General features: G+C 48.9%; 1 protein-coding gene across 5 annotated transcripts in view; it reads right to left on the bottom strand.

Moving 5' to 3' along the window:
- The window catches only part of LOC140399187 (ras-specific guanine nucleotide-releasing factor RalGPS1-like), an 839,817-nt gene that overhangs the window by 14,069 nt on the left and 800,945 nt on the right, over positions 1 to 24,803 (bottom strand). For all 5 annotated transcript variants that reach the window (XM_072488521.1, XM_072488520.1, XM_072488522.1 and 2 more), the window contains 2 exons: positions 19,106 to 19,211; positions 15,229 to 15,321 (listed from right to left, as the gene is read on the bottom strand). In XM_072488521.1, coding sequence (XP_072344622.1) covers positions 15,229 to 15,321; positions 19,106 to 19,211 — 199 coding nt within the window. The remainder of the gene's footprint in view (positions 1 to 15,228; positions 15,322 to 19,105; positions 19,212 to 24,803) is intronic.

Here is a 24,803-nt window from a genome sequence, read left to right as displayed (position 1 = left end):
ATTACCGCCAGATATGGTGGTATTCTGCACCCGTAACCGGCACATTACCCTGTCCCTCCAATTTCTTTCATTTCAGGCACATTGCTCTGCAGCCAGGTGAACTATCACCTGCACCCCCCCCCCCCTCCGCCCCCCCCAACCCACCACATCGCAGTTACAGATGCTACCCTTCGATTCACGTCACAGCGGATTGATACCTTCAGCTGATTCTTCAATCCTGTGCAAGATGAATATTTCTGACAGTCGGAGTGTTACAGCCGATGGCACTGATTTGTGGAGCTGCCACCGGCCGACGACAGTGGACAAAAAGACAACAGCGCGGCCACTGCTAACACTTTCACCCGATCGCCACAGCTGTCAACACACACACAAATGGCAGCCATACCTGAGAAGGCTTAGATACGCTCCTGGAGCATAGACACATGGACACCGACAGCAGGAGCCCTTTGTTTTGTTAAAAAAAAACACAGAGGTCACCTTTGAAAGATGGGAAAAGCCTTAGAAACCACTTTTTATGCCGGCTGCAGAAATCAGCTTTGATTAATTGCTGCAGCCAGCAAAAAAAAAAACCAAGGCGTGGGCTTGCTTTGAATTCAACAGATTCTGGCTTCTGGAGCAATATAAAAGTGTCGGGAGGCACTGCATTGAAAGGAACGGCTCCGTATTGCACTCCATCGAACGTTTGTTACGTAAGTTTCATGGATAAAATATAACTTTGGAAAAGAAACAAAAATGTCCAAGGATCTAAAGCAGTCACTTTGATGATGAGGTTGACCCTTACGCCAATTGTATGTCCTCTTCCCCTAAATGCAAGGACAGTAATCTCACGCCCATATCGTCTAACGTCTTTGGCTGCTGTGGGAAGAATTTTGAGATGGGAGCTTTTTTTTTTTTTAAAAAGCACAATTTACATCACAGAAAGAGGCTCCACACGTCCTCCTCCCACTTCACCTCACCCGATCTGCATGTCATTCACTGGCTTTCTCTCTCGGCTCCGCCCTCTGCGACTGGATCCGGAACTTCCTAACCCACAGGCCACAATCAGCAAGGATAGGCAACAACACCTCCTCCACGATCATTCTCAACACCGGTGCCCCACAAGGCTGTGTCCTCAGCCCCCTACTATACTCCTTGTTCACCTCTGATTGTGTGGCCAAATTCCCCGCCAACTTGATTTTCAAATTTGCTGATGACACCACCGTCGTTGGTCGGATCTCAAACATTGACGAGACAGAGTACAGGAATGAGATAGAGAATTTGGTGAACTGATGTGACGACAATAATCTCTCCCTCAATGTCAACAAAACAAAGGAGATTGTCATTGACTTCAGGAAGCGTAGTGGAGAACATGCCCCTGTCTACATCAATGGGAATGAAGTAGAAAGGGTTGAGAGCTTCAAGTTTTTAGGAGTCCAGATCACCAACGACCTGTCCTGGTCCCCCCATGTCGACACTATAGTTAAGATAGCCCACCAACGACTCTACTTTCTCAGAAGACTAAGGAAATTTGCCATGTTAGCAATGACCCTCACCGACCTTTACAGATGCACCATAGAAAGCATTCTTTTTGGTTGTATCTCAGCTTGGTATGGATCCTGCTCTGCCCAAGACCACAGGAAACTACAAAAGGTTGTGAATGTAGCCCAGTCCATTACGCAAACCAGCCTCCCATCCATTGACTCTGTCTAAAATTCCCGCTGCCTCAGAAAGGCAGCCAGCATAATTAAGGACCCCACGTACCCCGGACATACTCTCACTTTCTTCTGTCAGGAAAAAGATACAAAAGTTTGGGGTCACGTACCAACCGATTCAAGATCAGCTTCTTCCCTACTGCCATCAGACATTTGAATGGACCTCTCTTGTATTAAGTTGATCTTTTCGCTACATCCTAGCTATGACTGTAACATTACATTCTGCAGTCTCCTTCCTTCCCTATGTACTGTATACGTTGTCTGTATAGCATGCAACAAACAATACTTTTCACTGTATACTAATACATGTGACAATAATAAATCAAAATCAAATTGGGTACTCGTTTAGCTTCCCCTATGCTGTTCACCTCAACCACTCCACAACCGTAACAATCTCCAAATAAAGAGGTTTCTCCTTAATTCCCTATTGTGTTTAATAGCGACCATCTCATGTTTATGAACCCTGGATTTGGACATTCCCACAAGTAGAAACGCCTTCTCTGTGTCCACACCATTAAACCCTGGCATCACCTTATCAACCTCCACCAGGTCACCGCTCAGCCTTCGCGTTTCTAGCCTAAAGAGCCCCAGCTTCATGCAGAGTTTTTATCTCAGTGCTCTTGCATTGCAACAGCCCTCAAAAAAACTACAGTGATAGATGCTGAGCGAGATCCATCGCTGCAGCTGCCTTTTGCAATCTCACGTCTCTCAGCGAGCGGAGACACTGGTAAATCCTGCAGCTGAATAGCTGTGAAGGTAGTAAGTGAGGCAAAGAACGTCTAAAAGTGCAAAAGCTAGAGATGAAATGGGTGTTATTCCCTTGTCACCGCAGCGGATGTGATAGAACAGCTTATCACTTGCAACCATATTTTTGGGGGGCACAATTTAACACCTCCGTTCCAACAATAACTTGCATTGAGATAGCACCTTCAATATAGTCAAATGTTATCAAACATAATCAGCAAGCGAGCCACGTAATGAGATTTTAGGGCAGCTCACCAAAAGCTTGGTCAATTAAGGAGGAGAGGGGGGTGGAGAGGGGCGGCACAGTGGCGCTGCAGCCTCACAGCGCCAGGGACACGGGTTCAATTCCGACCTTGGGTGTCTGTCCGTGTGGAGTTTGCACTTTCTCCCAGTGTCTGCGTGGATTTCATCCGGGTGCTCCGCTCCCACAGTCACAAAATATGCACGTTAGGTGGGGGAGTGGGCCTAGGCAGGGAGCTTTTTCAGAGGGTTGGTGCAGACTCGATGGGCTGAATGGCCACCTTCTGCACTGTAAGAATTCTATAGATGGAGAGATTTTGGGAAGAAATTAACGAACTCAGTATCTCAAAGCATTGCCACCGATGTAGGAGCGGTCTTTCAACTGACCTTTACTCTGTTTAAGAATAATTCTTGCCAAGCACTTTGGGTTGCTCGTCAGATAGGAGGGCTTCTTAACACTTGCACATTAAAGCCATGAGAAAATATGCAGCTGGGTTAGATAATTACACACACTCCCAGAAGATGGAGCTCTTCAACTTTCCAACATCAGATGGTCACAATCTCGTGGATCGTGAAGCAAAGTACTTCATGAACCACAATAGCCCCTAATTATTGCCATTGCTAACTTTTTTTTAAACTTCATCTGTGATGACCTCTGACTTCAGGCATACAGTTGCTATTGTAGACAAAAATCCAAATAAAGTCACATTCCGTTCCATTCATAATAGAGGAAGCTTTCTGAATAAAGCCCAGAGATCAATTTAAACTACACTGAGACAATCACAAATACAAAGGCATTAAGAGCTCAAGTAGACCATCAAATACCACATCAAAGGGTTTCAAAAATTTTAACGCCAGGTTTCAGGGTAAATTATTGTTGGCAAAAATATTGCCGTGTTTCTGAATGCATTTCTTTCTCAGAAATGTGCACTTTTCATCCCTTTTTCTCTAAAGTTACTTTTTTTTCCAGAAAGAAACAATGTGGTAAAATGCAGCAAGATACAGGGTAAACGCTCCCTCCACTTAGCCTCAACAATATACCTCCGTCCCCAATATCCTCCCACTGGCCAGATCTCCAGCCCCCACATCATTTATTCGGTGATTAGCCAGGTAAATAAAGACAGTTTTGTGGGGCAAGCCCAGGTCCACAGGGAACTGGGGTGAGTCTGCTGTTCCTCGGGGAACTGGGGCAAGTCTGCTGTTTCTCGGGGAACTGGGGCAAGTCTGCTATTCCTCGCAGAACTGGGGTACATCTGCTGTTTCTCGGGGAACTGGGGCAAGTCTGCTGTTCCTCGGGGAACTGGGGCAAGTCTGCTGTTTCTCGGGGAACTGGGGCAAGTCTGCTGTTTCTCGGGGAACTGGGGCAAGTCTGCTGTTCCTCGGGGAACTGGGGTAAGTCTGCTGTTTCTCGGGGAACTGGGGTAAGTCTGCTGCTCCACAGGGAACTGGGGCGAGTCTGCTGTTTCTCGGGGAACTGGGGTAAGTCTGCTGTTTCTCGGGGAACTGGGGTAAGTCTGCTGTTTCTCGGGGAACTGGGGCAAGTCTGCTGTTTCTCGGGGAACTGGGGCAAGTCGGCTGTTTCTCGGGGAACTGGGGCAAGTCTGCTGTTCCTCGGGGAACTGGGGCAAGTCTGCTGTTTCTCGGGGAACTGGGGCAAGTCTGCTGTTTCTCGGGGAACTGGGGCAAGTCTGCTGTTCCTTGGGGAACTGGGGCGAGTCTGCTGTTCCACAGGGAACTGGGGCAAGTCTGCTGTTCCCCGGGGAACTGGGGCAAGTCTGCTGTTCCTCGGGGAACTGGGGCAAGGCTGCTGTTTCTCGGGGAACTGGGGCAAGTCTGCTGTTCCTCGGGGAACTGGGGTAAGTCTGCTGTTTCTCGGGGAACTGGGGTAAGTCTGCTGTTTCTCGGGGAACTGGGGCAAGGCTGCTGTTTCTCGGGGAACTGGGGCAAGTCTGCTGTTCCTCGGGGAACTGGGGTAAGTCTGCTGTTCCTCGGGGAACTGGGGTAAGTGTGCTGTTCCTCGGGGAACTGGGGCGAGTCTGCTGTTTCTCGGGGAACTGGGGCGAGTCTGCTGTTTCTCGGGGAACTGGGGCAAGTCTGCTGTTTCTCGGGGAACTGGGGCGAGTCTGCTGTTTCTCGGGGAACTGGGGTAAGTCTGCTGTTTCTCGGGGAACTGGGGTAAGTCTGCTGTTTCTCGGGGAACTGGGGCGAGTCTGCTGTTTCTCGGGGAACTGGGGCGAGTCTGCTGTTTCTCGGGGAACTGGGGTAAGTCTGCTGTTCCTCGGGGAACTGGGGCAAGTCTGCTGTTCGACAGGGAACTGGGGTAAGTCTGCTGTTCCTCGGGGAACTGGGGCGAGTCTGCTGTTTCTCGGGGAACTGGGGTAAGTCTGCTGTTTCTCGGGGAACTGGGACAAGTCTGCTGTTTCTCGGGGAACTGGGGTAAGTCTGCTGTTCCTCGGGGAACTGGGGCGAGTCTGCTGTTTCTCGGGGAACTGGGGCGAGTCTGCTGTTTCTCGGGGAACTGGGGCAAGTCTGCTGTTCCTCGGGGAACTGGGGTAAGTCTGCTGTTTCTCGGGGAACTGGGGCAAGTCTGCTGTTCCACAGGGAACGGGGGCAAGTCTGCTGTTCCTCGGGGAACTGGGGTAAGTCTGCTGTTTCTCGGGGAACTGGGGTAAGTCTGCTGTTCCTCGGGGAATTGGGGCAAGTCTGCTGTTTCTCGGGGAATTGGGGCAAGTCTGCTGTTTCTCGGGGAACTGGGGCGAGTCTGCTGTTTCTCGGGGAACTGGGGTAAGTCTGCTGTTCCTCGGGGAACTGGGGTAAGTCTGCTGTTTCTCGGGGAACTGGGGTAAGTCTGCTGTTCCTCGGGGAACTGGGGCAAGTCTGCTGTTTCTCGGGGAACTGGGGTAAGTCTGCTGTTTCTCGGGGAACTGGGGTAAGTCTGCTGTTCCTCGGGGAACTGGGGTAAGTCTGCTGTTTCTCGGGGAACTGGGGTAAGTCTGCTGTTCCTCGGGGAACTGGGGTAAGTCTGCTGTTTCTCGGGGAACTGGGGTGAGTCTGCTGTTCCTCGGGGAACTGGGGCGAGTCTGCTGTTTCTCGGGGAACTGGGGCGAGTCTGCTGTTTCTCGGGGAACTGGGGCAAGTCTGCTGTTTCTCGGGGAACTGGGGCGAGTCTGCTGTTTCTCGGGGAACTGGGGTAAGTCTGCTGTTTCTCGGGGAACTGGGGTAAGTCTGCTGTTTCTCGGGGAACTGGGGCGAGTCTGCTGTTTCTCGGGGAACTGGGGCGAGTCTGCTGTTTCTCGGGGAACTGGGGTAAGTCTGCTGTTCCTCGGGGAACTGGGGCAAGTCTGCTGTTCGACAGGGAACTGGGGTAAGTCTGCTGTTCCTCGGGGAACTGGGGCGAGTCTGCTGTTTCTCGGGGAACTGGGGTAAGTCTGCTGTTTCTCGGGGAACTGGGACAAGTCTGCTGTTTCTCGGGGAACTGGGGTAAGTCTGCTGTTCCTCGGGGAACTGGGGCGAGTCTGCTGTTTCTCGGGGAACTGGGGCGAGTCTGCTGTTTCTCGGGGAACTGGGGCAAGTCTGCTGTTCCTCGGGGAACTGGGGTAAGTCTGCTGTTTCTCGGGGAACTGGGGCAAGTCTGCTGTTCCACAGGGAACGGGGGCAAGTCTGCTGTTCCTCGGGGAACTGGGGTAAGTCTGCTGTTTCTCGGGGAACTGGGGTAAGTCTGCTGTTCCTCGGGGAACTGGGGCAAGTCTGCTGTTTCTCGGGGAATTGGGGCAAGTCTGCTGTTTCTCGGGGAACTGGGGCGAGTCTGCTGTTTCTCGGGGAACTGGGGTAAGTCTGCTGTTCCTCGGGGAACTGGGGTAAGTCTGCTGTTTCTCGGGGAACTGGGGTAAGTCTGCTGTTCCTCGGGGAACTGGGGCAAGTCTGCTGTTTCTCGGGGAACTGGGGTAAGTCTGCTGTTTCTCGGGGAACTGGGGTAAGTCTGCTGTTCCTCGGGGAACTGGGGTAAGTCTGCTGTTTCTCGGGGAACTGGGGTAAGTCTGCTGTTCCTCGGGGAACTGGGGTAAGTCTGCTGTTTCTCGGGGAACTGGGGTAAGTCTGCTGTTCCTCGGGGAACTGGGGCGAGTCTGCTGTTTCTCGGGGAACTGGGGCGAGTCTGCTGTTTCTCGGGGAACTGGGGCAAGTCTGCTGTTTCTCGGGGAACTGGGGTAAGTCTGCTGTTTCTCGGGGAACTGGGGTAAGTCTGCTGTTCCTCGGGGAACTGGGGTAAGTCTGCTGTTTCTCGGGGAACTGGGGCAAGTCTGCTGTTTCTCGGGGAACTGGGGTAAGTCTGCTGTTTCTCGGGGAACTGGGGTAAGTCTGCTGTTCCTCGGGGAACTGGGGCAAGTCTGCTGTTCCTCGGGGAACTGGGGTAAGTCTGCTGTTTCTCGGGGAACTGGGGCGAGTCTGCTGTTTTTCGGGGAACTGGGGCGAGTCTGCTGTTTCTCGGGGAACTGGGGCAAGTCTGCTGTTTCTCGGGGAACTGGGGCGAGTCTGCTGTTCCTCGGGGAACTGGGGCGAGTCTGCTGTTCCTCGGGGAACTGGGGCAAGTCTGCTGTTCCTCGGGGAACTGGGGTAAGTCTGCTGCTCCTCGGGGAACTGGGGCGAGTCTGCTGTTTCTCGGGGAACTGGGGCGAGTCTGCTGTTCCTCGGGGAACTGGGGCGAGTCTGCTGTTTCTCGGGGAACTGGGGTAAGTCTGCTGCTCCACAGGGAACTGGGGCAAGTCTGCTGTTTCTCGGGGAACTGGGGTAAGTCTGCTGTTTCTCGGGGAACTGGGGCAAGTCTGCTGTTCCTCGGGGAACTGGGGTAAGTCTGCTGTTTCCTGGGGAACTGGGGTAAGTCTGCTGTTTCCTGGGGAACTGGGGTAAGTCTGCTGTTTCTCGGGGAACTGGGGCAAGTCTGCTGCTCCACAGGGAACTGGGGCGAGTCTGCTGTTTCTCGGGGAACTGGGGCAAGTCTGCTGTTTCTCGGGGAACTGGGGCAAGTCTGCTGTTTCTCGGGGAACTGGGGCAAGTCTGCTGTTTCTCGGGGAACTGGGGTAAGTCTGCTGCTCCACAGGGAACTGGGGCAAGTCTGCTGTTTCTCGGGGAACTGGGGTAAGTCTGCTGTTTCTCGGGGAACTGGGGCAAGTCTGCTGTTCCTCGGGGAACTGGGGTAAGTCTGCTGTTTCCTGGGGAACTGGGGTAAGTCTGCTGTTTCCTGGGGAACTGGGGTAAGTCTGCTGTTTCTCGGGGAACTGGGGTAAGTCTGCTGCTCCTCGGGGAACTGGGGCGAGTCTGCTGTTTCTCGGGGAACTGGGGCGAGTCTGCTGTTCCTCGGGGAACTGGGGCGAGTCTGCTGTTTCTCGGGGAACTGGGGCGAGTCTGCTGCTCCACAGGGAACTGGGGCAAGTCTGCTGTGTCTCGGGGAACTGGGGTAAGTCTGCTGTTTCTCGGGGAACTGGGGCAAGTCTGCTGTTCCTCGGGGAACTGGGGTAAGTCTGCTGTTTCCTGGGGAACTGGGGTAAGTCTGCTGTTTCCTGGGGAACTGGGGTAAGTCTGCTGTTTCTCGGGGAACTGGGGCAAGTCTGCTGCTCCACAGGGAACTGGGGCGAGTCTGCTGTTTCTCGGGGAACTGGGGCAAGTCTGCTGTTTCTCGGGGAACTGGGGCAAGTCTGCTGTTTCTCGGGGAACTGGGGCAAGTCTGCTGTTTCTCGGGGAACTGGGGTAAGTCTGCTGCTCCACAGGGAACTGGGGCAAGTCTGCTGTTTCTCGGGGAACTGGGGTAAGTCTGCTGTTTCTCGGGGAACTGGGGCAAGTCTGCTGTTCCTCGGGGAACTGGGGTAAGTCTGCTGTTTCCTGGGGAACTGGGGTAAGTCTGCTGTTTCCTGGGGAACTGGGGTAAGTCTGCTGTTTCTCGGGGAACTGGGGCAAGTCTGCTGCTCCACAGGGAACTGGGGCGAGTCTGCTGTTTCTCGGGGAACTGGGGTAAGTCTGCTGTTTCTCGGGGAACTGGGGTAAGTCTGCTGTTTCTCGGAGAACTGGGGTAAGTCTGCTGTGTCTCGGGGAACTGGGGTAAGTCTGCTGTGTCTCGGGGAACTGGGGCAAGTCTGCTGTTTCTCGGGGAACTGGGGTAAGTCTGCTGTTTCTCGGATAACTGGGGCGAGTCTGCTGTTTCTCGGGGAACTGGGGCAAGTCTGCTGTTTCTCAGGGAACTGGGGTAAGTCTGCTGTTCCTCGGGGAACTGGGGTGAGTCTGCTGTTTCTCGGGGAACTGGGGTGAGTCTGCTGCTCCACAGGGAACTGGGGTAAATCTGCTGTTCCACAGGGAACTGGGGTAAGTCTGCTGTTTCTCGGGGAACTGGGGCAAGTCTGCTGTTACTCGGGGAACTGGGGCAAGTCTGCTGTTACTCGGGGAACTGGGGCAAGTCTGCTGTTTCTCGGGGAACTGGGGTAAGTCTGCTGTTCCTCGGGGAACTGGGGCAAGTCTGCTGTTTCTCGGGGAACTGGGGTAAGTCTGCTGTTCCGCGGGGAACTGGGGTAAGTCTGCTGTTTCTCGGGGAACTGGGGTAAGTCTGCTGTTTCTCGGGGAACTGGGGTGAGTCTGCTGTTTCTCGGGGAACTGGGGCGAGTCTGCTGTTCCACAGGGAACTGGGGCAAGTCTGCTGTTCCTCGGGGAACTGGGGCGAGTCTGCTGTTCCACAGGGAACTGGGGCAAGTCTGCTGTTTCTCGGGGAACTGGGGCGAGTCTGCTGTTTCTCGGGGAACTGGGGCGAGTCTGCTGTTCCACAGGGAACTGGGGCAAGTCTGCTGTTCCTCGGGGAACTGGGGTGAGTCTGCTGTTCCACAGGGAACTGGGGCAAGTCTGCTGTTCCTCGGGGAACTGGGGTAAGTCTGCTGTTCCTCGGGGAACTGGGGTAAGTCTGCTGTTCCACAGGGAACTGGGGTAAGTCTGCTGTTCCTCGGGGAACTGGGGCAAGTCTGCTGTTCCTCGGGGAACTGGGGTAAGTCTGCTGTTTCTCGGGGAACTGGGGTACGTCTGCTGTTCCTCGGGGAACTGGGGCAAGTCTGCTGTTCCTCGGGGAACTGGGGCAAGTCTGCTGTTTCTCGGGGAACTGGGGCAAGTCTGCTGTTTCTCGGGGAACTGGGGTACGTCTGCTGTTCCTCGGGGAACTGGGGCAAGTCTGCTGTTCCTCGGGGAACTGGGGCAAGTCTGCTGTTTCTCGGGGAACTGGGACAAGTCTGCTGTTCCTCGGGGAACTGGGGCAAGTCTGCTGTTCCTCGGGGAACTGGGGCGAGTCTGCTGTTCCTCGGGGAACTGGCGCAAGTCTGCTGTTTCTCGGGGAACTGGGGTGAGTCTGCTGTTCCACAGGGAACTGGGGCAAGTCTGCTGTTCCTCGGGCAACTGGGGCGAGTCTGCTGTTTCTCGGGGTACTGGGGTGAGTCTGCTGTTCCACAGGGAACTGGGGCAAGTCTGCTGTTCCTCGGGGAACTGGGGCAAGTCTGCTGTTCCTCGGGGAACTGGGGCAAGTCTGCTGTTTCTTGATGAACTGGGGTAAGTCTGCTGTTCCTCGGCGAACTGGGGCAAGTCTGCTGTTCCTCGGGGAACTGGGGCAAGTCTGCTGTTCCTCGGGGAACTGGGGCGAGTCTGCTGTTTCTCGGGGAACTGGGGTAAGTCTGCTGTTCCTCGGGGAACTGGGGTAAGTCTGCTGTTTCTCGGGGAACTGGGGCGAGTCTGCTGTTCCTCGGGGAACTGGGGCAAGTCTGCTGTTCCTCGGGGAACTGGGGCAAGTCTGCTGTTTCTTGATGAACTGGGGCAAGTCTGCTGTTCCTCGGGGAACTGGGGCAAGTCTGCTGTTCCTCGGGGAACTGGGGTGAGTCTGCTGTTCCTCGGGGAACTGGGGCAAGTCTGCTGTTCCTCGGGGAACTGGGGCGAGTCTGCTGTTTCTCGGGGAACTGGGGTAAGTCTGCTGTTCCTCGGGGAACTGGGGTAAGTCTGCTGTTTCTCGGGGAACTGGGGTAAGTCTGCTGTTCCACAGGGAACTGGGGTAAGTCTGCTGTTTCTCGGGGAACTGGGGTAAGTCTGCTGTTTCTCGGGGAACTGGGGCAAGTCTGCTGTTTCTCGGGGAACTGGGGCAAGTCTGCTGTTTCTCGGGGAACTGGGGCAAGTCTGCTGTTTCTCGGGGAACTGGGGTAAGTCTGCTGTTTCTCGGGGAACTGGGGCAAGTCTGCTGTTTCTCGGGGAACTGGGGTAAGTCTGCTGTTTCTCGGAGAACTGGGGTAAGTCTGCTGAAACTCACTGTGTCAGTCAGCAGAGTAGATTCTCACCCCAGTAGCCGTGCCTGAACACTCACTCGAGAAATAAAGACGAGTGTGTGACTCGCTCCACTCCACAGTCCCCTCAATAAAAGTGGGAAAGGCAGGGGAAGGTATACCCAAGAGATATCAATCCTTTCAAGAGAATTATCATTCAGATGATACAAGAGGACCAAAAAGTTCCTCTGAAGAAGATAACCTTGCTGGCTGTTAGTTTCCTCTCTTCCTGTTAGCATCAATAGTAATACCCACTCCAGCCAGCAAATGATGGATTCAACGTGGTTTGAGAAACACTTAAAATATTCCCCATTTGTTGTATTATTAATGCACAACCTAAGAGTTTTAAACAAGTTGAGAACCACCTTCTGCAGGCTCTGGTGCTGTTGTTCAGTTTCAAACTCTGCTGAAGGGGCAGAAACCTTCGGCGATGGCAAATGCACATCATAGTCATATGAGGCAAAGCATCAGAGTCTGCCAGTAGAGGACGTTCCAGTATCAGACAGCCAAGCTCCATTTAAAATGACTCTGCCCAGGTAATCAAAGTATCAAAGGAGGAAAAGAATATCCTTTTTTTTTGGTGGGGGCGGGGGAGCAGTGTAGCTCAAGGGGGGTGGGAGATGCATAGGTTGTCTTAATCTGGGTTCCTTATGCTGCTGTGGTGGGGCTCTGATTGAGATCCTGAAACTTGTATGTTTAAGCATGAACACGTAGAATTGCACTATTTATAGTTCCAAGTATTGCCCTGCATGGTGATGCTCCATCATGCAGGCTTGCTGCTTACAAGAGTATTTCTTCTAGGTTTCTCCCAGAGTCTCTTACCATGTGACTACACACATCACACAATGGGCAGTGCCACCCTCCAGTTCCCTTAATGCTTGCTCTGCCGAGCAACATTATGCTACAATGCATTCAGGAACATATCATCGCATTAGCCCAAATCAGAGATGCATAGACTAGTACATAGATGGACAATTGCATAGCCGAGCCCAGGCAGACAGACAAATGTAAACAAGCACAGAGAGAGAGAGAGAGAGATGCATAGACTCGCTTAGGAGGAGAGAGACTCATCGACAAGCTCAGAGTGTGAGACATTCACAGTCCGGCTCAGAAAATGAGAGAGACACATAGACTAGCTCAGAGAGTGAGAGACATTCACAGACCAGCTCAGAAAATGAGAGAGACACATAGACTAGCTCAGAGACTGAGAGAGACACACAGACTAGCTCAGAGTCACATGGACTAGCTCAGAGAGGGGAGAGACACATAGACTAGCTCAGAGAGGAGCGAGGCACAGACTAGCTCAGAGAGTGAGAAACACAGAGTAGCTCAGAGACTGAGAGAGACACAAACACTAGCTCAGAGAGTGAGACACAAAGACTAACTCATAGAGTGAGACACAGACTAGCTCAGAGAGTGAGACACAGACTAGCTCAGAGAGTGAGAGAGACACAAACACTAGCTCAGAGAGTGAGACACAGACTAGCTCAGAGAGTGAGACACAAAGACTAACTCAGAGAGTGAGACACAGACTAGCTCAGAGAGTGAGACACAGACTAGCTCAGAGAGTGAGAGAGACACGGACTAGCTCAGAGAGTGAGAGAGACACAAACACTAGCTCAGAGAGTGAGACACAGACTAGCTCAGAGAGTGAGACACAAAGACTAACTCAGAGAGTGAGACACAGACTAGCTCAGAGAGTGAGAGAGACACGGACTAGCTCAGAGAGTGAGAGAGACACAAACACTAGCTCAGAGAGTGAGACACAGACTAGCTCAGAGAGTGAGATACAGACTAGCTCAGAGTGAGAGACACATAGACTAGCTCGGAGAGTGAGACACAGACTAGCTCAGAGAGTGAGACACAGACTAGCTCAGAGAGTGAGACACAGACTAGCTCAGAGACTGAGACACACAGACGAGCTCGGAGAGTGAGAGAGACACAGACTAGCTCAGAGAGTGAGACACAGACTAGCTCAGAGAGTAAGACACAGACTAGCTCGGAGAGTGTGACACAGACTAGCTCAGAGAGTGTGACACAGACTAGCTCGGAGAGTGAGAGAGACACAGACTAGCTCAGAGAGTGTGACACAGACTAGCTCGGAGAGTGAGAGAGACACAGACTAGCTCAGAGACTGAGACACACAGACTAGCTCGGAGAGTGTGAGACACACAGACTAGCTCAGAGAGGAGAGAGAGAAAGAGACACTTGGACTCAGAGATGTGAAATGCTGTGGCTAGCTCAGTGGAATGCCAGCAGTCGGTCCACTCCTGCTACATCCATCTTACATCACTTTGAGGAAAGCTCAGAGGGCAGAGAGACACAGACTCGCTCAGAGAGCGAGAGAGATTTACTCTGGCTGTTTTTAAAGTGAACATGGAGAACCAGGAGATGGCTCTCTTCTTCCTTCGTTACTACATTGACCATCCTCTACCAAGCTTCTCTATGATGGGAGAAATGAAACAGGCTATGTTATTCTCAATGAGAGAAAGAAAAAATGCAAAATAATGAAGATGGAGGAAATCTCAAATCAAAACAGAAATCGCTGCAAACGGGCAGCAGTTCAGGGAGCCTCAGTTGGATGAAGTTAATGTTACAGACTAGATCATTTTACAGTGTGGACCTTTCACCTGAATGAACTTCCAGCATTTCCCATTTATGCTTCAAATTAGAAAGAAGGTTCCCAACTCATAACCCAAAATGCCCCAATTCACCCCGGACACCTGCAACTTGAAAGATGCCTTGGCGTTGGACAGAGAAGCTGGTTCACTGACCAATAGGGAGGGTTCACACTATTTGTCTGAACTGTTCCTGTGGCCTCAATGCTGATGCTTTAATCCCAGTGAAAACCAGCTCTATCTGGCCGGCACGGTGGCACAGTGGTTAACACTGTTACCTCACAGCGCCAGCAACCCAGGTTCAATTCCGGCCTTGGATGTCTGTCTGTGTGGAATTTGTACTGTTTCTCCGTGTCTGCCTAGGTTTCCCCCGAGAGCTCCAGCTTCTTCCCACAGTCCAAAGATGTGCAGGTTAAGTGGGTTACAGAGAAGGGGTGAGGGAGTAGGCTTAATTAGGCTGCTCTTTCTGAGGCTCAATGCAGGCCCAAGGGATGATTGCCTCCTTCAGCACTGTAGGAATTCTATGTTTCTATTCAATTCTACCTCCAGGATCAAGACTTCCCAAACTTTATTCCCCGAGAATCTTTACAGCCGACAAGACAGAGAAAGAGATAAGATTTTATTCCACCAAGCTGTGATGAATTCTAATCAAGGTCGCAGAAATCAAATGTTAATTCTGGACAATTACTGGAAAGTTTTATGTTTCAGCTATGTATCAACTTTCAAGTGGTGTTAACGGATCTTTAACAGATTACGTTTCCAGGTTAAATGAAAATGGTCAAAGGAGTTCAGAACTTCGAAGCAAAATCTATCAGTCATGAAAGGGAATATAAAATGAATATAGAATGATACAATCAAAAGTCTAATGATGATCATGACCTTTGTCGATGGTTGTAACAACTCAGCTGGTTCACTGGTGTCCTTTTTCATATATTATCATAGAATTTACAGTGCAGAAGGAGGCCATTTGGCCCATCGAGTCTGCACTGGCTCTTGGAAAGAGCACCCTACCCAAGGTCAACACCTCCACCCTATCCCCATAACCCAGCAACCCCACCCAACATTAAGGGCAATTTTGGACACTAAGGGCAATTTATCATGGCCAACCCACCTAACCTGCACATCTTTGGACTGTGGGAAGAAACCGGAGCACCCGGAGGAAACCCACGCACACACGGGGAGGATGTGCAGACTCCGCACAGACAGTAACCCAAGCCGGAATCAAACCTGGGACCCTAGAGCTGTAAAGCAATTGTGCTAACCACTATGCTACCGTGCTGCTCCTTCATGGAAGGAAATCTGCTGTCTTTACCTGGTCTGGCCTAAACGTGACCCCAGACCCACAGCAATGTGGTTGATGCTTAAATGCCCCCTGAAAAGGCCCAGCAAGCCATTCAGTTCAAGGACAATTAGGGATGGGCAATAAATGCTGATCGAGCCAGCAACGCCAACATCCCACGAAAGAACTAAAACAAAAGAAATTGGATGCTTTTGTGAAGAGATTTTTTTTTTTTTGTAATCCATTAGCGATATACAAGGAAATCCATTTCTCATTAGAAAAATGGAGTGTTTAAGCCATCGTTAATCTGATGGGTGGAGATTACTTACATGCTTCCTCTCGGAGGCCCGCAGGGACTTCGCGGAAAAATACAGCAGAAGCGATCCAGAAAGTATGAGCCAGTAACGAGTCCAGGATGACACCTGAAGGGAAACAGGAAGTAAGTGACTTTTCAACATTAAATCAAACTGAGCAACGTTCCGAAATGAATAGTCACCAGGACCTCGGAGTACCCAGTTATTCCAGCTGCACATCACGGACTTCCACATTTTGCACTCGGAATGTTCCGCAGAATGCCCATCTTTTATGGTGCTATGCTGCAGGCGGAGAACACCTTTCGCTTCCTCCGTACGTGCAGCCTCATTATACTGAACTAAGTTTTAGCGAATCACTGCTCCTGATGTTTTCTTCCCATGTGGTTTCTGGAGATGTTGTCAGCACCTGTGCAGTTTATTCAGCATAATCAATTAAAAATCACCATGAACAACGGGGTCAGATTTGTTGCCATTCTGCCCTGGTGTCATCCAGCAATGTCTAACTTTTCAAACCAGTGAGCCAAGCTCTCCAACAACATGGTTGGGGTTCAAAGTCCCAATGTGGGGAGAGGGAGCTCAAGTAGCTGCAGTGGCTATGGGTGGGGGGGGCCTAGAGGTGGCTGAAGCACTGAAGAGGTCTGGTCACAGGGCCTCTGGTCTGGCTCGGCGGGTGACGTATTGGTGGGCTCTCACGACTGAAGGCTCTGATGGGGTCCAGGAAATGCCGCATTGGTAGGCCTGCAGGCTGTTGGGGAAAGGGGGCGGAGGAGATGATTGGTGGGTGACACGGAGGGGTGGGGGGGGTGGTGGTTCCTGCCAAAATTGCTCCATGGCACTCTTCCAGCACCTCCACCAGACAGAGATCACTGATGGCAAGTTGCGAGGGGAGTTAATCATCCGAGGGTCAACGTAACTAAATAATTCAATCAATGGCATCGCTCAATTCGGGGTCTGATATAAAACAGAATTCACTGCCATAAATTCTGAATTAACCTTTTCTTCGTGTTTTCAGTGCTTTTTGATCGATCCCACTTTGAACTGGTTACAATTTTACATCTGGGCTGATCTATTTATCTCCAATGTGCACGGTAGCACAGTGGTTAGCACATTCGCTTCACAGCAGCAGGGTCCCACCAGGTTTGTATCCCGCTTGGGTCACTGTCTCGGCGGAGTCTGCACGTTCTTCCCTTGTCTGTGTGGGTTCCTCCAAGTCCCGAAAGATGTGCATGTTCGGTGAATTGGACATTCTGAATTCTCCCTCTGTGTACCCGAACAGGAGCCGGAATGTGGCAACTAGGGGATTTTCACAGTAACTTCACTGCAGTGTAAATGTATGCCTACTTGTGACAATAATAAAGGTTATTATTAAGATCATATGGCACAACTGCCCCCCTCCCCCTCCCCTTCCCATTCAAAATGCCACAGCGATTCAGGCTGCAGAGACAATATTGTGATGCCTATTTATGGAAAAGTCTTGAATAAAGGCACAGCATCATCAAAGATGAAGGATTGACTGCAAATTTGAGATGAAAATCAAAGTAATTTGATAGGTTGTGAGTATTAAACGAATCAAATGTGAGAAAACATCCATTTTGTGAGTTCTTCTGTCCTAACCTGGTGTCTCCTGGCCAAACAGCCGCTGCTCCACAGGCCCCCGATACAAAAGAAAAGGCGACAAATTTGCCATGATGGAATGAAATCAAGTACCTTTGTGTTAAAATACACAATGCCGTGCCACTGTTCTGTTGAGACTCTGCCAATAGGGGGAGCAGTGCACCCTGCAGCTCCTGCATCGTGGTCACTGAGAAAAAAGGCACTAAAACTAAATGTGAAGCAGCAGCTTACCACGCGTGTGATCGAGTGGTGATGAATTATGCTGTGTTTGTTATTAGTTTTCTACCTGCGAAGGGATTTGTCTTTTTAGAGCGGATAAGTAGCCTTTTTTGTTAACTAGTCGGGATTACTCAAATGCATCCCGCTTTGAACTGGTTACAATTTTACATCTGGGCTGGTCCATGTATCTCCGATGAGCAAGATCACATGACACAGCCACAGACCTCCCACCCGCCCCATTCAAAATACCCACAGCGATTCAGGCTGCACCAACAATATCGTGATGCCTATTTATGGAAACCATGATGTGTAGATGCCGGCGTTGGACTGGGGTGGGCACAGTAAGAAGTCTTACAACACCAGGTTAAAGTCCAACAGGTTTGTTTCGATATCACTGGCTTTCAGAGCGCTGCTCCTTCCTGCGTTACCAGAGGAAGGAGCAGCGCTCCGAAAGCTAGTGATATCGAAACAAACCGGTTGGACTTTAACCTGGTGTTGTAAGACTTCTTACTATTTATGGAAAAGTCTTGGATATGGCACAGGAGCATCAAAGACGAGGGATTGACTGCAAACTTGAGATGAAAAGCGAAGTCGTTTGATAGGTTGTGAGTATTAAACGAATCAAATGTGAAAAACATCCATTTTAGGCAGTTCTGCTGTCTCTTGGCCAAACGGCCACTGCTCCACAGGCCCCCCTATACAATAAATTCAAAATCCCACTATAGCCTCTTCACATTTTACCTCCGAAAATTTCTGCAACCCTAGATTCTCAATGATTAATTCTCAGGACGTGGCTGTCATCGTCCAGCCAACGTTTGTTGTCCGTGAGTGTCCTGTGCTTGATAGAACTGGAGTTGTTCTGCTGCAATCCTCCTGGCCCCTGGCAAACCATTAGCACTCAAAGCAGAAGGATTTTTTTAACTATGAACCTGTTCCCTTCTCTGAAATGGAGGGTGAAATTCAGCGCGAGTTCAAAAACCGGTTCCACACCAGCATGAATTTCCCGCGGGATGGTCCTCTGGTCCCCGTCACGGCAGATTGGAAAACCCACTGGAGGCTAATGGGGTGCAGATGGAAGGCCCTGCCCAAGAACACAGAGCTGAGCCTCCAGATGCCCAATTAATGAGGTCGCGGCCAGACGATTTGGTGTGGTTTCCCACCGGCCTCCGCAACGGGAAGCGCTCCACGTTCCCGCCCCTGCCGCGGGACTTAGTCCCAGGCAGGAGAATTCCGCCCTTAATAACAAAAAGGCGATTGGCTTCAGAAAGATAAGGGACAACCGAATGCGTGGGTTTCCTCCGGGTGCTCCGGTTTCCTCCCACAGTTCAAAGATGTGCAGGTTAGGTGGATTGCCCATGCTAAATTGCCTTTAGTGTCCCAAAAGGTTAGATGGGGGTCACTGGGTTACAGGGATAGGGTGGAGATGTGGGCTTAAGTAGGGGGCTCTTTCCAAGGGCTGGAGCAGACTCGATGGGCTGAATGGCCTCCATCAGCACTGTAATTTCGATGATTACTAAAAATACATCTGACTCCTTTTATGAGATAGTTTGTTGTATCCATTATTAACCTATGCCTTTTGCTTCATTGCTGTGGGGTTTTTTTCTTTTTAGAGTAGCCAATTATTTATTTTCAATTAAGGGGCAATTTAGTGTGGCCAATCCACCAAACCAGCACATCTTTGGGTTGTGGGGTGAAACCCACGCAGACATGGGGAGAATGTGCAAACTCCACACAGATGGTGACCCAAGACCGGGATTGTACCCGAGTCCTCAGCGCCTTGAGGCAGCAGTGCTTAACCACTGCGCCACCTTGCCGCCCCTTATTGCCACGTTTTAAAAAATTATTTTAATTTATTTTTTATTTCCAGGAATTAAGTGCCGGAGGAATATCCTGTGAATGTAAGACTGATGGGAATTCCGGCTTCAGAGCTCGTTTGGTTCAAAGACTTGATACTCGGCCTCAGGATGATTAGCCACAAATCACTGCCAAATCAAACAGCTGAACATTTGGATGACCCTGAAAAGAAAAAGAAAACCCTAGTTTGATAGGTTCCACTTACTGCTGGCTTCTTGCCTTCCTTCAGTAAGGTTTTCCGTCTCAATGGTCCTTCTATGGTGATGGCTCCGGTTGTGCCACTTAAGGGGCAACTACATGCGTCTGTCGGGCTGAGGAGAAAAAGTAACCAGTTAGGCCGATAACCTCTCAAAAACTAGCACTTTATTCTGTACATTTCTATAGAATACTGCTCCCCGTGGGCAGTCATCAGAATTACCTTAAAGATTGCAAGTGTCGGTTGTGTGTTTATAATGATGTAAAGGCTCCAATCACTCGTAAGAGACTGGATTAGCACGTGGGTTGATTTATTGAGACAAGGCACTGAGAACCTTTATACAAAGATAGAAGATTTCAGCAGCAGGGCCGTGGGTGCTGTGCTGTGCTCTGCTCACAGTGAAACTGAGACTGGATGTAAATGTGTTGGAAGCGGTTCAGAGAAGGTTTACCAGACTAATACCTAGAATGGGCGGACTGCCTTACGAGTACAGATTGGACAGACTAGGCTTGTATTGGCTGGAGTTTCGTCAGGGATGCATAAACTGCATAAAATGTGTCATGTGAGAGTACCTTTAAGAAATGGGTGTTTATAAATGGGTGTGTATATAAATATCTGTAGTGAGAGTACCTTTAAGAAATGGGTGTTTATTACTGCAGTGATGTCAGAGAGTGGGTGAAGCTGGGCTGTCTGTCAGCTTTTTACTTTCATTTTTGAGCAGGCTGCAGGGTGTGTTTTAGTTTCGTTTTCAGTGTTGGAGCTGAAGCCAGACCAAATAGGTGTACTGCTGTTCTCTCTGCCATCAAAAAACTATGTCTTGATCATTTGGTGAATTCAGATTTATAAATGTTTTCAGTAGTGACTTTAACCTGATGTGCTTCTGTAAAGGTTTTGTTTTTAAGTTGTATGGATGTTAAAAAGGAAAGCTTAAAGGATTACTTAGTGTTGTAGTCTTTGGGGGTTGTATTTGAATTAATGGTTGCCAAGATGTTCACTGTTTTGCTTTACAAAATACTTTTCCATTTCTGCTCTGCCACACCTGTAGAGTGGGCCGTGTGCTCCCCTTACCACAATCTATTAAAGGTTGTGGGTCAGGTGAACTCCATGATACACTTTGGGGTTCTCTAAACCTTGGCCCATAACAAATGGATGTCTTTCATATTTGATTCGTTTAATACTCACAACCTAAGAAATGGCTTCTTTAGTGAGAGGTGACACGATTGAAACAAATAAGATCCTGAGGGGTCTTTACAGAGTGGACGCAGAGAGGATGTTTCTTCTTGTGGGAGAATGGGAGAATCACTGTTTAAAAATAAGGAGTCGCCCATTTAAAATGGAGATGGGGAGAGATGTTTTCACTCAAAGGGAGTGAGTCTTTGGAAATCTCTTCCTAAAAGGCCATGGAAGCAGTCTTTGAATATCTTCAAGGTCGAGGTGGATAGATTCTTGGTAATCAGGGTAGATGGAGTGCAGGTTTCAGTTTATTGTCATATCAGCTGTGATCTTAAAGGGCGGGGCAGTCCCGGGGGGGGGGGGGGGGGCTGAATGGCCTACTCCTGCTCCTTGTTCATTTATTTGTATCATATGATGTACCTCCTTTCTGGTGATGGCACACTGCTATCCCTTAAAGGCACAGTACAGCACAAGTTAAGTGCAGAGTATAATGTAAAACTTAATATGTGTAAGCAAAAAAATAAATTGTTGCCGTTTTCTGATTTTAGGAACTATCTGTTGTTGGACTGGATCATATCTGGCTCTGAAGAAGTCACATTGAAACAGTAACTCTGTTCCTCTCTCCACAGACTCTGCCAGTCCTGCTGTGTTTTTCCAGCATCTTCTGCTTTTGTTTCAGATTTGCAGCATCTGCAGTATTTTGCTTTTACAATAATATGGCCTGCAGTCAAAGAAAGATAAATAAGTGCTGTACATTCTAGCACAGTGACTGAACAAGGGGGTTAAGTATGAGAATGTCCTGTGTTGTGGGTCTGTACATTATGTCAATAACTCAATTCCAGCACAACTCAACCATTAAACAAGGGTGGTTTCTAGTTTCCACTTGTGGGGAGAAGTATAACTCGTAGGATGAATATATGTATGATGAATGTACGAAATTGGTATATATATATATTGTATTTTATATTTGTGGCAATGGGTTAAGGTATATATTTGTTGCAGTAACATATTAAATAATCCAGCTTAAGGTATCCAGTCTATATGTCTGCTACAGTTGTAATTAAGAGGTCATAAAAGAATCATGATTGATTCTAACCATTTACTTGTTTGCAAAGAGATGCCTAATGGAACTTTGTTATGATTGCTGGAGACTCTGAGGAGAGTAGATAATTTGAGACACTTCTTTTACACTTAGGTGAGCCGCTCATGGGATATCGGAGTGGGAAAGAGATTATGTAATTAATAGGAGGAGCCAGGTCTGTAGCAAGAAGTTCAGCTGTGGGATCTTTTAGTCTGATAAGGACAGCAGGATTACAGGTTGTTCTTGCAAGTCTTTCTCTCTCCTTTTCTGAAAAGGAAATCTCGACACAATGGTATGTGTTTGCTAACTATATTTACAAGTGCCTTTTGACCTATAATGGGCTTTGCTTAACTGGAGAAGGCATTAGTTAGTAGTTAAAGTGTTCCCTTTTTTTTTAATGGTTAAAGTGTTCCCTTTCTTTATAAAAAAAAAGAACTGTTTAACTGTTAATTATGGAGCTATTTTTCTGTGATGCTAATGTGGTATTACTTTATTCATAATGAAGTTTGTTTTAAAATTTAAAAATCCCTATTTGTCTGTGAAATCACCCCTGGAGCGATGTATCATTTCCTCACAGGGTTTCCCGTCTGGTTTCCTAATGCAAATAAGGGTCTGGTCCGGTACCATAACATAAGATAGTCAACCAAGAAATTCAATAGTGAATTCTGAAGAAGCGTTTTTTTTCCCCCGAAGAGTGGTGAGAATATGGAACTTCTACCAGTGAGAGTGGAGTAGGGTACATTGATTTAAGCGGAGGCTAGATAAGCATATGAGGGAGACGGGAATGGAGAGTAGCAATGATAGATTTAGATGAGGAAAGGTGAGTGGAGCATAAATGGCTGCATGGACTGGTTGGGTTGAATGGTCTATTTTTGTGCCATATATCCGACATGAAGTTAGAAGGATCTTTTGTGACCTTAGGGGGTGGTCACTCTACTTTCTTGCGAGTCATCCAGGCAAGGGTGCCATGCTGAGGATTACGGGCCATGGCAAACAGTGGAGCCAGCAAATGTTTGCTGGTGAATGCAGAAGACCTCAAAGAGGGACAACAGCTGCTTTCAGGTGAAGGATTCTTGAGAGGAGGACTTGTCCTTCCTTTAGGCATGCATGAAGAAGACAAAGGGAAACCACCTCATGTATTTTGTCCCTAGTCATATTGCTCATATTTCATCAAAATAGGAGGTTCTGTTGAGGAACAGAAGAAGAAAATACTTGACCACAAGGCATAGAGAAATGAGCAAGGACCTGGCCTTGGGAAGATCACCACCACTGCTATATCCTACGTAATCCTCTGCTCTAAGTTCGAAAAGGAGTTCAACAAAATGTGTAACTATAAGAAGATGGTGTGGCTGGCTGAATAATGAAAGAGAGGACATTTTCTTGGGAAGATTCTAGAGTGTGATGATGACACAATGAATGAAACACTGAATGTTCTGTTTTCTACAATACAAGCCAGATATCGAAGATGTCTTTCTAAAGTTTTAGTTAGATATGCAATAATCACAATATGGTATACCGCACCACAGTGCTAGACATTGTGATCAGCTTAAGTTTCCTAACGGCTGTTCTTCAATGGGAAGCTTGAAGTTCTCTTCTGTTTGTGTATCCTTGATGGTCAACATAATTGGAGGTTTGAAGAACTCTTTATTTAGGTTTGGAAACCATTTTAAGCGCCTAAAGCACAGTCTTTCATTGTGGATAGCACAATTGCTTCACAGCTCCAGGGTCCCAGGTTCGATTCCCGGCTTGGGTCACTGTCTGTGCGGAGTCTGCACATTCTCCCCGTATGTGCGTGGGTTTCCTCCGGCTGCTCCGGTTTCCTCCCACAGTCCAAAGATGTGCAGGTTAGGTGGATTGACCATGCTAAACTGCCCTTAGTGTTGGGTGGGGTTACTGGGTTATGGGGATAGGGTGGAGGTGTGGACCTTGGGTAGGGTGCTCTTTCCAAGAGCCGATGCAGACTCGATGGGCCGAATGGCCTCCTTCTGCACTGTAAATTCTATGAAAAAAGATGGGTTGAGAGCAAATCCAACCATTGTACAAAATGTGTATACTATTGAGTTATGGTATACCAGAATATCCAAATAAATATAAAACAGATTCAACTGCCAGATTTTCCACAACTTGTTAAATGCCTGTGTGTTTTGGTAAGTCACAGTATTTCACTGCTGTTTCATCATTACTGCTGACCCATTGGTAGATTGTTTGTAGTGTGAAGAGTTAAAGCTAAGTATGCAAATAGTCCACAGCAACAGTGGTGCAAGAGCACATGACAACAGAGTATGCTGAGGGATAGTTTTCTTTGAATAAATGAATCCCAGTCTTGTACTGTACACAGTGGCACAGTGGTTAGCACCGCTGCCCACATGACGTTTTCACCCACAAGTCAATGGAGGGGATGAAAGAGGAGTAAGAACAGTGAAGGCTTTGTTGAAGAAAAATGATGATATAAACTTAGTGCCATTGAGCTACCATTCCACACTACTCCAGAATGGTTTGGCTCAGTCGGAACGTCTGATGGGCTGACAGCTACAGACTCAACTTCCTGTTCATCCACGCACACTTTTGCCATGTCTCAAAGCAGCAGATATAGAAAGAAAAGGTGATGGAGGATAAGGATCGTTCAAATCAATCCAGAAATTAGAATCAACATCATAAGATGCAGGAATTACCAGTACTCTAGCCAGGGGAAACTGTATGGATTCATGACCAGAATCGCAAAGGCCTAATTTTGAAAAAAAATAAATCCCTGATCTTATCTTGTTGAAATTGAAATTGGACCAGTGAGAAGCAACTGAAGTCATGGATGTCTACAGAACAGAGAAGGCTCTTTGGCCCATTCCATTTGTTCCAGTCAAAAACAACCACCTACCTTTTCTAATCTCATTTTCCAGCATTTGGCTCATGCCCTTGTGATCGCAAGTGCGCATCTAAATGCTTCAGAAATGTGATGAGGGTCTCTGCCTCCACCAGCCTTGCAGGCAGCGGGTTCCAGTCTCCCACCCCCCTCTGGGTGAAAAAGCTTTTCCTGACATCCTCTCGAAATCTCCTGCCCCTTACCTTAAATCTATGCCCCCTGGTCATTGATCCCTCCACCAAGGGGAAATGTTTCTTCCTGCCGACCCCATCTATGCCCCTCCTAATTTTATACATCTCAATCATGTCCCTCCAGACTCATCTGCTCCAAGGAAAACAAGCCAGTCTGTCCAATCTCTCTTCATGTTTAAAACTCTCCAGCTCAGCTAATATCCTGGTAAATCTACTGTACACCATTTCCAGTGCTATCACATCCCTCCTATAATGTGGATTCCAGAACTACATACAACACTTTAGCTGTGGCCTAACCAACATTTTATACAGTTCCAGCGTAACCTCTCTGCTCTTAAACTCGATGCCTCGTTTCATAAAGAGAAGTGTACCACATGCCTTCTTAACCACATCTACTGTCCTTAA

This window comes from Scyliorhinus torazame, chromosome 22 (genome assembly GCF_047496885.1).
Source record: "Scyliorhinus torazame isolate Kashiwa2021f chromosome 22, sScyTor2.1, whole genome shotgun sequence".
Taxonomy (NCBI): domain Eukaryota; kingdom Metazoa; phylum Chordata; class Chondrichthyes; order Carcharhiniformes; family Scyliorhinidae; genus Scyliorhinus; species Scyliorhinus torazame.
Note: the sequence above shows the minus strand (reverse complement) of the source record. Positions and strands in the feature narration are given on the sequence as shown.